The following is a 13,836-nucleotide window of genomic DNA, read 5'->3' as shown; positions in this document are numbered from 1 at the left end:
GGCCAGGGGGACGCAGTCAGAAGTTGTGAACCTGGGCTGGGGGGCCTCTGGTGTAGAGGTGCTTGGCTGGCTGTACACTTGTGTTTGAGGCTCTCAAGGTTTTCTGTAGATCTGCAGTAAGGGGGGGGGGGGACAAAACAGCTAAGCCACTCTGGTTGTGGTTCTCATCTGTCCTGAAGTCCTTCGGCATGCAGAAAGGCTTCCAAGGTGGTGGTCAGACTGGACAAATAACAAGCCTTGACTGGTACAAGTGCCCCGATACTGAGGGTATTGGTGCAGGGTAGCTCCTGGAGGGTCCAGTGTCTTAAAACGTGGCAGAGAGACCGGGTTGATCTTCTAGAGCCACAAAAACCTCTTCCTGAAGTGTTGCTCAACATAGTGTGGATGGTTCCTGCAGATGCATGGGGGTGGCTCCTGCACCCCAAGGGAGATGCTAGATGGTTGTCGAAGTGCCAAGTAGACCTCCCAGTTTTGGGAGGGACATACAGCTGCAGGATGAGTTGGGTCTTTGCAATATTTAAGGAGCAGGCACCAGTGCAGGGTTTGGCACCAGTTTCTTTGTAGGTCCTTGGTTTTTGCTGTGTCGTCTTTGTTCTTTTGGTCCCAAGAAGTCGACTCTCAGGACCTGGTTTCGGAGGGACCCCTAAATATTCAATTGTGATGATTTTAGAGGAGCATATGGTAGTGGCCAATGGGCTACCTGCCACTAGGGCCTCTACGCCCTCTATATGCTCACTTCATGTGCGGAGTGGAAATAAACCTGACCCATAAGTCCCAATTTCAGCAAAAATCAAGATGGTGAAACCCTGCTTTGGCCGTTTACTTCAGGTAGCCCACCCTAAGGCTGTGTCTAGCCCGTGGATGCAACAGGGGCAGGGAGTGCCGTACCCCAGGTCTGGGAAGAATTGAGTTTTACAGCTTTGTTTTTCAAAGAGAAAATATAACAAGTTGCAAGAGCAGACATGGTATTTATCTACATTCACCAAAATCTCTCCTGTTATTCAAATTAATACATCATCGTTTGTAACTTAAAGTAGATTCATCTTCTCTTGACCATTGGCACCATCATTGATGCATGCATGCGTACTGCCTCCCGGTAGAATATTTTCCAGAACTCCACATAATGGCAACGTTCTAGTTTGGAAAGTATTTTTTATGGTTAAAGTATTCCCTTCCACTCCTACCACCCTTACTGACTTTGAAGTGCTAGAACCCCTGGAAGAGTTATTGACAGGAAACCTAGATCCGAGATTTAGATGTGGCGATGCTAAAGGTTCAATGGTCTAACCAGAAGGGTCTCACTGAAAATCATGTGTGAACGGCCAATGTTGCTGGAGACCCAGATGATAATCAGCGCACATATTTTGTAAAATGTTTCCGTAGCCTACTTTAAGAAAACAAGCCTATCTTCACCTTGAGTCTCTTTTCTCCTTCACGACAAAACGTACACGTGCAAGCACATATCTGCAGTGCTGCTGACGTTTTGGATAATTTAGTGTACCTTAAAGCTGTGTCTACAGAGTTGGAAACACAAACATCAAGATACGACAGTGCTTCTACTTCAACGCTACTGCTTCAATATTGCCCTTCGAACACTACAGCTTTAACACCCTGTGTCTGCTACCGCTCCAGAGTTTCTACCAGAGTGGTAATGTTTCATACTTCAGTCTTGTACCCGTCAGGACTGCAGCTGCAGTAACTGCGCAGATGGAGGCTGAGACACTAGACTGAGAAGCAGGCAAAAGACTGTTAGACTCGCATATTTTTAATGCTCATATCAAACTAAAGTAAAATCAAACTGAACTGTTCACATGCAAACGTCTTAAGGGTATTTAAGTGACTGTACATTTAAAATTGTGATGATTGAAATGAAATAGTATGGCAAGCTCAACCACACCACACAGGGATTTAACATAGCAAGAACCTGTCTTGAAGAAAGCCGATTGACCCTCTAGGGGCAGTTACAACGCTGAAACATGTCGACCTTTTGATGTCAAGGACAATTAGATCCTTATGACATCTCGTTGTTTTTAATCTTATCAAATACCTCACTTTCTAAATCATAGTTTTAGGATCTGTGAGGCAATATTAACTCACTCGGAAAATCCCTTGCCTTTTACCTTCTAAGTGCTCCTATTACAAACACATAGAGCCCACCCACTCACATTAGGTGATGTGTGTGTGTCCATAGATAAAGCATGCCACAGATGTCACCTGTGGGAGAGGATCCAACAAATATATCCAAGAAATGTGGCGAGAGCACTAATTTACCTGGGTGCGGATAACACACTCACTTAAGATATTTGTAAGATCACGCATATAACTGAATACAAGGTGGGATTTAAGAGAGTTGGGTCAACCCTCCTCTTTGTATATTCTGGATTATAGTTTGGGAAGCTGAGGGTCCACCTTACAACAAACCTCTCGCCTTCTTAGTATTAATGCACTCGTGGAATAAACTTGAAGTCAAGCTTGAAAAGTGTCAGACTCCAATAATGGACCTCTTGTCTCTGAGGATGCACGCCCCTCCTGAAATGTTTTAATTCACTCAGGTGGGTACATCCTTACAGAGAACCAGCGGCTTTGTATCGGTTACTCCCATGCATACGTTTTGATTGAGCAGTGGGGAGTAAAGGCTGGTGAGTGCCTTTATAAAGTGTGTGCACATGGGGGTTGACTAGTGTTATTGCCTCTTTGTGAACATAGCAATTCATAGTGTTTACACTACATGATGGCAGCACGATAAAAGAAGTAATCATCCGCTACCTCGTGTGAATGCTTTATGATGGGCAGGGTCTGGCAAAAGTATGAGTGGGGGTGCATGCAGGCTGAAAATCAGCATAGAGACCACATAATAAAGAGAGCTGTGTAAGACATTAATTCCTTCTGCCATTTCATTGTTTTTCTTTCATATCACAGAATGTTAGATGATTTCACTCACGAAATAGACAGCACTCAATCTCGCCTAGACAATGTCATGAAGAAGCTGGCGAAAGTTTCTCACATGACGAGTGGTAAGTACTTTCATAGTGGCATGTGTTATTGCTTGAACAATAACTGTTGGGGCTGCGGATTGAGAGTATTATGTTAAATGGTTTCTCTACTAAACATGTGACGATTATAAACCTTGATGGTTCTTTTGTTCCAACCTCGTTTCTTAAATTGCATTTTATCTCTAACAGCAGCAGTGCTGGAGTTTTAAGTATAGACTGTATTTGAGTCCAGATTTCTTAGTTGGCTTGCATTGGCTGGTGAATCACAGTTCCTGTTCTCCTTTTGCAGATCGGCGACAGTGGTGCGCCATTGGGATCCTCGCTGCAGTGCTGCTGGTTGTGCTTATTCTCTTCATCACACTGTGAACCAGTTCCCACCACTGTTGAAAAGGGTGTAATCCATGGCTCTGCTAATGGGAGAGAGCAGGCATACAGCCACCTGCTGAAGCGTATTTTCCCCAGGGCTGTTGTCTGACATTTTCACACCCCACTTGGAAGACGTCTTCTTCCTCCAGCAGGACCTGTGAATACTGTGGCCCTTTTTCCCAGGACATTACTGTTAGGACCTGCTGTCTCTGAGCTAGAGACCCCTATTTTCTGATTCTAAAGACATTTATATCGAAGTAGTCTTCATCCATGAGACCAACCTCAGTATGAGAAGGCACCAAGCACTGGAGGGCAGATTAACACTTGGGAGGAACCACATAATTCGCAAATCGTCTTTTGTGTCCTAGACCACATTGTAGCACTGAATCATGGACTAGACTTTTTCTCCCTTACTCTTCACAAACCTCAAGTTGGGAATATACAACTAATTGCCTTCACAATGCCTTCTCTTCATTACCACCAGCCACCTTCCCTTCCATGAAGACTGCAAAAAAATATATACTACCACAGGAAACCTTGAACCCAAAGTTGCTCTGACCATCTCCAAGTGGACATGAAAGAACTTTACATCACAATCTGTTTTACTTAAAGCAGTTACTTGATCTATGTTAAGGAGGGTGTATTTCTGTGTCTCATCTGCTGCTACCGGTGAATGAGGTAGCATACATCTTGCCCCTATGTTTGGTTGGCAGCATGCCCTACAAGCTCCTCAATCCCATTTTCTCGGTGAATGAATTATGTTACTTTCAAATATAGCCCACTTTGTCCACAGAGTAAAATTGTTGGGACAAAGCGTGCCCATACTTCTCTCTGACCCATTTCAAAAGCATGCTGTTTCTGCTGCTCTACAGAAACTAAGCGCATACCACTATTCATCATTTGTGATAGATTGACAATTTGATGCCCAACTTTCAGTTTGATTTCAATATTTTACTTTGTTGAGTCTGCTAGATCCTCACCAGTATTGGCAAGTTGAGTAAATTGACTGAACAAAAGTAAATTTAACAAGTAAACAAACTTGTTACTATTGAACACAACGCAGGTGTGGAGGTAAAACCTACTTTTATATTCTTCTTGTCTAATCGATCAGAGGATTTGTTTCTTCTTTTTAAACTAAACTCCTTTGTGGGATTGCTTTTCATGTTCAGGAAAGCTAGCCCTACATACTCCCCATGAACTTAACAAGAACACTAAATAGTAAACTAATCATGAGAGAAAATGAATGGGGCAATACTAATAAAAGTGTAAGCCACAACAGAGGTAAGAAGTACTAGTATTAGCTTATTACGAAAGTTGACATATGTGATAACGGTTTTCTTGTATGAAGTTGATAATGTCAAAAAGTCCTATAACCAAAATAGAAGAGGAATCTAGTGAGAGCCAAGGTTACCAAAATACCTAATCGGGCACAAACAGGAGTGTGTGCCCAATTTGGGGTAACACTTTTTGCTCCACTTAACACAGTGCATGCTATTGCCCACAAAACGTTTGTTTGGTAAAACCAGACTAAACGTTTGTGGGCAAACTGCTCACTTTTGCACACCTCAGAATTGGTAACCGCATGCGCGGTTAGTGATTCATTGCCTATTTTGAGGTGTGCAAATAGGAATGGAGGGGTAACAGTGTACATGTGAAATATTACATCCCCACCTGTTATTACAAATTACAGGTGTACTAGTACCACCCTACCAATGTGGTATTACAGAAGGCAGTGAAATACATTTTTGCGACGGCTAAGGCCTGTCACCCATATTCAATTTTTCTGTGAAAAATGATATCTCGTGAAGTTAGGCATTTTTGTGATAATACTAGTTTTAACTTTTCACAAAGTTGGTTACCAGCATGATTTTGGTACACCTGTGCCATGTACACAAACATTTCTCTGACCTACACACTAAAACTGAGTTTTTTTTGCTATTTCGTGCAGTAAAGGTGCATGCCTATCTCCCACTTCCTTTACCTTTTCTCATGATATATGAGCAATGTGTCGTACCTTTTTTGGGAGGATTGATAAACCTTTCAAGCTCCATCCACTTTCCATTTTTCTCTAATCCCGCTTTCACCTTTTTAGCAAAGAGAGGAACGGCATGTCCATTTGTTGAACCTCTGATATTGGCATTATCTGCAGGGTTATAGATGTCATACTGACTTAGCTTTTATTGGCCATTTGTCGATGCAGCTGCATGAAGTTGAGCACTCTCCCCATTCGATGACATATTGGAAATGCCTCCTTTCCTTGATGACAGGTGCTCTAACTTCATTGGAAAGCCATAGGTCGTTTAAGGTGCTTAGTAACAGAACAATGGGGAATATATTGAGACCTAAAGCTCTTCCTTTTTTCCTGTGTTTGATTACTTCTACCTGTGACGTGAATACAAGCAAAATCAAGGAGCATTGCCTACCACTGGGGTATGTCTTTCTATAAGTCATGGAAGAAGACGGTGTTCACTCTCGGTTCCTGCAAACAATTTTGTTTCCAGACAGTGCATTTCATTTTCTGCTGTGTACCTTTGAACCTGCCATCTTTACAACACATTGTTTTAGTGCGTGTGGTTCTGTCCGTCTCACCAAATCTACGTAGGGGAGTTGTCTGTGATATTACAGTGCGCCAATGTTCAAGAATTGTCCCGCATTGATCTTGCTGATGCATGTCTTACAATGTCCAGAGATAATAGCTGGAATGAGGGAAGCAAAATATTGTGCAGTTGCATAGGATATGTTCTGTGCAGTATATACAAAATTTTGATTTGTCTCCAGGACCATTTGTGCAGTGATAATTAGACAGGTTAATATATCCAAATAACACAAATTGGAATCTGCCTCTCCCAACATCCTTTCTTGTCTGTTCCTTAATCCTGTGTGCTTTTGTGTTGACTACTGGAATGCTGTGAGCCCATAGCAGCATACTGACCCAGATGCTGACGAGATGGGCAGAGGGCAGCCCTGTGCATGACTTGTTCCAAAATCGTATGTTTGAGGGTTCCAGTAGGGAATATATGACATTCTTACTTGTATGTAGTATGAATGTTCTCTAATACCCTTTAGAGAGTTGCAGGTCCAACATTGTGCCTGCTGGAGGAAACCGCAAATGGTCATTTTGGAGCTGGTCAACTGTGGTTTGACAGGGAATGTATGTGATCATTATGATCTATTTTAAGCATTTACATGCTGGATAATGACCGGATTGTACTCATGGGCTGACTGGAATTCATATCTTCTCTTTCGTAGAAAATGTGGGGACTTTTCTATAGGGAATGATTGTACTTCCTGCCCTATCCAGCAATGTTCAGTCTTCTAATGGTGTTAACTACCACTTATCACCTTTCCTTAAATGTATGAATGATCCAGTTTTATATTTGGTTTACCCTGCTCTTTTATTTGACCATTTGGGTTCACTTTTAGTTCACGATCATCTTGGGTTCGTTCCATCCTAGTCCTTCATATGATTCAGTCTACATGTGATCTCATCTACTCCATTTCCCACTCTTGCCATTCCTTCAAGCTTTCACACTCAGTGTAACTCAATCTAATTCTGTCTGGTTCGCATTGCAGTGTGTTAATGCTATTAAACATGTATGGAGAGGTTCCCAATATTTTAAGATTATCCTTTCCCATACTAACCTCCATGGCACATTAGGAATGCTTTCCAAAGTTTACTGATTAGACATTTTTTAAAATGTAAGATGCTACTTAAAAGAAATTAAACTATACATACTGTTAATGGTGCTATAGTAGGTCTCAAAGCCCAAACAGACATCCGCCACAGGGAGTTTCTCAGCTCCATATTGTTGTTGCTACAGGAATGGCTAAACAGAACTGATTATTTTATTTCATTATATGGTCACTTTTTAGTAGTGTATCAAGAAATTGCAGACGTTTTTTTTCTTTTTTTGTAATGTTTGCAGGATGAATGTGTTACAGATTCCACAGGTGTGTATAATTTGGTGGTCTGGCTATTGGGCTCAGATTGGTATAGTTTATCTCAAATGTTTGTAATGTGATGAGTCACAAAGTATTGGGTTCAAGCCCACAGTGCCCCTCAGGACACAGATAGTTTCATATTGTTTTCATCCACCATCTTGTTCGACAGCACATAGGTAGAACACAAGCTGCGCGTGGCATAAATCTTTCAGTGACTGGAGTTTGAATCAAAGTTACTTTAGGTCATTGATTTTTGACTAATGAGATCATACAATAATGTCCCTCGAATTGTACCACTTTTTGGCTTTTTTAAGTAGTTTTGCCAGAAGTTCCAATAACGTTTTTTGTGATCCTGAATAATATTTGTTTCCTACAACACCTCGTAGACATCCAGTTTTGACTAGATCCAAACCCCCAAGAGACCGAGCAAATGAAGTGAAACACTAATTGTTTTAAGCTTTGAAACGGACTACAGACCTTGTGCTAAATATGCCTTTACGTGTAATTTTTTAGGCCAGTAGATACACCTCATACAGACTCAACAAGGGCATGGACAGAAAAGTCTAGAGAGACTCTCCACCAAGGAAGAAGTTTTCATAGGTGCTCTATATCTTCAAGAAGAGCAATGCCTCAGTAAAGGCCCACTTGTCAGGCTATCACAAATCTGGTTCAGGCCAGCCATCTGTATCAATACAAAGAAGGGGGGGGGGGACCAAGAGCCAGTTATGGTCCAGTGCCTATGCTCCTAACATAAAACGTGTAATCAAAAGAGACGCACTGTTAGGCCAGCCATCAACATGACAAGATCCTGAAACGTCACAAGCGAGTTGTATTTATGGAAGATGCTGCAAAAAAGATAGCATTCTTCCCCAAGAGGTAGTACCAGAAAAGCAAAAGCCAAATGTATATGTGCAAGGTCCCCCAGTTCTGGCTAGGGCAAGCTTTTATCATCATAGAAGGGGCATTATAACCTTTGAAATGTGCATTTGGGAGACCAACAAGACCAGATGCTGCTTGAAATTAATTTCGAAACCAACTAATGACAAATCAAGAAGGTGCATAACAAAGACCAACTACTTACCGCTTCAAAAAGAGGATGTGCAAACTCTCCTCCACAAAGGAGCTATCAAGAAGGTTTTGCAAGTAAGATGAGGGCATGGAGTGTACTCACTTTGATCCCTAATATCCTCTGAAGCAGCTAAGCTGTATAAAATAGGGCAGACGTTGACTTGAAGGCCAGAAGTTCGAATCTTTGTAAGGAATACTCCGCTTTTTGTCTTCCCTATACCATTAAATAAAGTACCATTAAATAGTGTAATCGAATCTATATTGTTTATAGCACTTAGACATGTCATTAGTGTGGTATGAAGAGTTATATAACAAGATTTGTGGATCCATGCATATTGGCTAGGCAATGGACACACTTGAGTCCTAATTCTAGAGTCTGACTAACACAACTAGGTGTTACTCAGCAAAACAAAAGATTTGTGTCGTGTTTAAGGCATCATAAATCACTTCTAACTGCAACAGTTGAGAGTATTTTGTTACTGTATGTGGTAGAAACAAAGTTTTCCTACTCTTCCTTTAAAGTTGATCTGGCTACACCTGTAGCATAAATCAAGAAAATCGAGCGTATACCCCTGTTCAAAATAGTGGTACTACATTGTTTTCGGGAGGCACTCAAAGGAACGATTCTATCGCATGGAGCACTATCTCTGGTGTGTTACCTAAGTGAGGTCCAGATAGGTTGTCACTCCATTGTGAACCAAAGCATACATAACCACTGAAAGAGTTGGCATTTAAAATAGCACTTGTGATTGCTTTAACATGTCTCAGGAGTACACAAGACAAGATACTGTTCAGAATGCACCCCCATCCTACCTAAATGTACCTTTATTTTTCTTTTTAATCACTCAAAGGTCTTTTCAGACCCTTTGTAACCAGTTGATAGATTACACCAAGTGCTCATTGTTAGAGGAGCACTCATATTAGATAGCTAGAATAAAGGTGTCTAGAAGACCTGGTCAAATACCTTTAGGTTATGCATCACAAGAGAGAAACCCCATCATCAAAGCATGATTTGGTAAATAAATCGGGGGTTGCATTCTTTTGTAGTACTCAGTGACCAATGAGTCGGAGGGTGGGCACCAGAGCCCATTCCATGTAGACGATGACAGTTGTTCTTGCATTTGTTGGTAATTGTATTGTTACTTCTATGGCTAGTGCACCACCAGCCTAGCCTCACAGCTCTGCTGCTTGTTCATTTATTACCTTTACTAATGCACGAGGCTGCCACTAGGAAATGCCTACATAACAGTGTAGGTATTCAAGCAAAGCACGAAGCACAATTAGGACAACTAATTACTTGTAACGTATTTGCTACTGGATGTCTGAAACAGGTCTGGGGTTGATTGTGGTCCCATTCAGAGGCGGGCGACCTGACCTGGACTTTCAGACTGTACTGTTCATATTGGAGCTGAACCAACGGTTATTTGCATATGGCTGATTTCCTGGTAGGACCAGTTCATCAAGTAATTACCAGTGGCTGAGATTTCATTCATTCCACCCATTACTTATTTATTTTCCTTGGTGCTACTATTGCAAAGCCACAATCTCTATTCTCACCTAAGAGGAGTAATACTGCTTTAAAGTTGATGCAGAGTAAGGGAATCTACAATGGATTCATGTAGCAAATAAGACATTTCTTAACTGCAGCAGACTCGTTTTGCTGCTTGCATCCTTTGTAATATTACATTTGACCATCCGCATCCCACTGATGCGGGAGGCTATTAAATGAAAGAATGTATTCATTTATTAAGACAGTGTGTTGGCTCAGACTCTGCATGCTAAGAGGAAAATACAATCTGAAGATGGTAGGTATTGTGGCCGTTGGATCGACGGTTGTCAATTAACACATGCCCAGGTCAGCACCCACAATAAAAAAAGATTGCTTTTAAAATGATGATACCTAGCCAATCCCACCCTGTATGTAGCAGAACTGCACACTGCACAATAGCAGAAGATATATTGAAGACCAGCCAGAATACTGACTGGTCTTCAATATATCTTTATATATCTTTTATACAAAAGCATCTTGTTTTATGTTGTAAGCTCGAGGTCCGGGACGATACACTTAAATGTGCAAGGTGTGATTAGGCATTCCTTCTGAACAGTTTCTGTTATATGTGGTATTAGTGATTAAAATATACATGGTCTTTGAAGTTAATGTGTGATTGCTCAGGCCTCATATAATGGCACACAGTCCCAGGTAACCACATTTTGCCACTGAGATTCGTATTCCTTTAATCTTTGGCTGTGTCTTTACACAGAATTCTTGCTTAATGCTGGTCTTGTTACTCCCCGTGCCCAAACCCTGAACCCATTTATCTTATTGGCAGGAAGAAACAGCACATTGTGGGAACTGGGGATATCGTTTTCAGAAAGGAGGTAGATCTACATGGAGCAGTGGTGTGTGGATTAAACTCATTTCTGATTGGGCTCTTGTGACCCTGAATACCTTTTCCTGCAAATTAGGCACTGATATAAGGAAGTGTTCATGTTGATGGACACAATGGATTTTGTAAACGCTTATGAAAGTACAGTTATTTATAATCTGTACCCCAGAGTGCTATTAAATAGGGGTTTTTTAACATTTGAAACTGAATGAAGTGATGTCTATTATCTATGTACAGTATTAAATAATGTTTGAATGACAATTAAAAGTATTGCCTTATAGATTTTGAGTTTTCATTTATTCTCTTAAATGCTCTACCACCTGTGTGTGAGGCTATGCGCTAGCAATACTTAAAGATATAATTATAGTCTGTTGCATGCTCTCCCCCCCCCCTTTCTTTCACTCCCTGTCACAAAACAGGAGTTACTCTTGAACTGCCACACAAACAATTTGAGATAAAAGGTAGCATTTTACTGTACCTCTGAAACTTTTACCTACAATGCCAATTACTTTGTGGATAGAGTACCTTCAATCCACAGAACAATCAAAATTAAATTGAAGATTTAGAAGGAGGTTGCATGGATCTGAATGTTATATTATTTTATATAGTTGTTAAATGGCAATGTTTGCTAGTTAATTGACTCTGTTACTTGACCCTCTTGGTTAACTTTTATTTATCTCTCAATTATGTTTTTGTGTGGGGTTTTGTGGACTGACCTTGCACAGTATAATGCTTGTGGTCTCTTGGCATATGGGGTTTCCTGCGGTTCTGTTTCTTTGGCAGAGAATGGGGTCAGCCGACCTCCCAGCGAACCCATCTGAGGATGAAGTGTCATAGGGTGATTGTCTCTTCATGGTGCATGACAATATGAGTGTGGGTCTTCGAGCATCACCCTAACCTGTATCAGCTGATTGGAACTCAGTTGTGATACTACTGAACTTTCGACTCATTGTCTATGTGTTCAGTCTCATTGAATGGGTCAAATCTCTCGCAGTGCTGGTCAGTGACAAATTCCAGGTGCAGCTGATGTGTCCATATTTAGTTCCTGAATGTTGTGGTGTTGAAATTAAAGGCAAATCCAAACAAAATATAATCGGTAACGATCTGTAAAAGTACAGTTAACCCGCTAACTTAAAAGCAAACAAGGCTGGGAAGAGAAAAACGTGCCAACACGTTTGTCCACAGTAAAGGGGCACATTGTATTGTATTTATATAGCACTTTCTAACACTGTTGAGGCGTTGAAGTACTTTTCAGCAAGTAGCACGTCACTCCCTAACCTAACTTTAGAGTTGTTTAGTTACTAATTCAGATTATTTTTTCTTTGGGATTAAGGGTAGAAATCGTTTTAAGTAATTGCTTGAGACTTTTTGCCATAAGTGTATAGTTTTGAAGGGATATATTGGCTTTGGTGGATTAGTAGCAAGAAAATGTAAATTGTTACTGGGAATGGGAAACGTTTGGAAAGGGATTTAGGAGTCCATAGTAGTGTGAGTGATTCGAGATGAGTTCGAGTGGAGGTATGGGCAGAGTTTTATAGCTTTTTTTGTATTTGGTTTCCTCTGCAGTAGGGGCAAAATATATAACTATATAGGTACATACCCACACAATAATGGTGTACGTACTTATGTTAACATATTACACATATGCAAAATAATGTAGAAGTATAAACATTTGTACTATCTAAAAACTCATATGTAATGCATGTATAATTTCTTACAGACTCAAGCATTCACACTTTTGCAGTTATAAATAGTTTACTAATACCCTCCCCCCGAAATGTTTCAGTAGTTAAGCACTTATACTTGGATTTCCTATAATCATATTTACACATTGTAACTAAAATGTTGTATCATGGGGAAAATAACCAAACACATACACTGATCAACTTGTATGTTATCTATATATTGACCAACTTGTATATAAAAGGATAAATTAAACATTTATATAAAAATAATATATATTTTCCCTCCAGTAAGTAACAAAAATATTAAAAAATATATAGACACATACCTGGCATGATAATATATAGTCGTAATTTATACACACACATTAATATATTATACCTACACAGTTTTTATGTATTACTGAAGATAATCGTAATTTATAAGCACACACATACGTATGAGTTTGTATTATTATTTAAAGGCTGAGGCATTCACATTTTAGCTGGCTATAAGATGTATATTTTTTTGTGTTGAGTGTAAAGATGGAACATTTACACATACCTCTGTATAATCATGTTTATATCTTGTGATATATATATTATCATAATAAAACACAAATCCATGGCATACAGTCAAATACTTATATGCTATGTAAGCAATGACCTATATACATGTTAAGCATACAATATATTATTTTTACTTAGTTTTTTTCAACCATAAGTAATATAAACATTTGTATAGAGAAATGCACATATCAAAACTTACAAGTATAATCATATATGTTTACATACACACAGTACAATTGGTAATATTTTATATACCTTGAGTTGATCCCAATATATCTACATGCATGTATATGGAATAATATTTAGATGGTCAAACATGCAAGTTTGGTGTTTTTTTATCTTTAAAAAATATTGTTACATACTCACAGGTATGTTTACTAGTTTCATAGTTACATACTCGGAGAGATATAGGGATGATATGTGGAGACTCATTAACACATTTACTATATAAGTACGTAGTTATATATTTGATGCAACTCATATTGACGGACGAATGGATATGAGTACAACAACATTTGGATATATAGAATATGAGTAAAAAGATTTGTTTTTAAAATATTTTTTCCGATTAAATAAGTTATTTTATGTATTGTTTAGTCTTGTGTGAATACTGTTGCTGTACGTTGTATTTTCAGTGTAGCAGTCGTGTGGGGAAGTGCCAATTCTTGAGTAATTTTTTTAAGGTTAGATAGTTTTCCGTGGATCTTTTGTTAGTGGGATAATGAATTTCATAGTTCGGTCAGAGAAGGATGTTCCACCCATGGTTTGTTCTTGTAGGCTGGGATTTTGAGGCGGGAGCCTGTCTGAAGTGAAGGTTCCTTTGTAGTATGTCTTTGGTGATTTTATTCC

At 39.7% G+C, this 13,836-nt stretch overlaps 1 protein-coding gene across 1 annotated transcript in view; it reads left to right on the top strand.

Moving 5' to 3' along the window:
* Positions 1-6,150, top strand: part of STX6 (syntaxin 6) — a 99,116-nt gene extending 92,966 nt beyond the window's left edge. The window contains exons 7-8 of the mRNA XM_086955470.1: positions 2,920-3,014; positions 3,283-6,150. Of these exons, the coding sequence (XP_086811596.1) occupies positions 2,920-3,014; positions 3,283-3,359 (172 nt within the window). The 3' untranslated portion in view covers positions 3,360-6,150. The remainder of the gene's footprint in view (positions 1-2,919; positions 3,015-3,282) is intronic.
* The last annotated feature ends 7,686 nt before the right edge of the window (positions 6,151-13,836 follow it).

The sequence above is a fragment of the Lissotriton vulgaris genome, chromosome 1_1 (assembly GCF_964263255.1).
Source record: "Lissotriton vulgaris chromosome 1_1, aLisVul1.2, whole genome shotgun sequence".
NCBI lineage: Eukaryota > Metazoa > Chordata > Amphibia > Caudata > Salamandridae > Lissotriton > Lissotriton vulgaris.
Note: the sequence above shows the minus strand (reverse complement) of the source record. Positions and strands in the feature narration are given on the sequence as shown.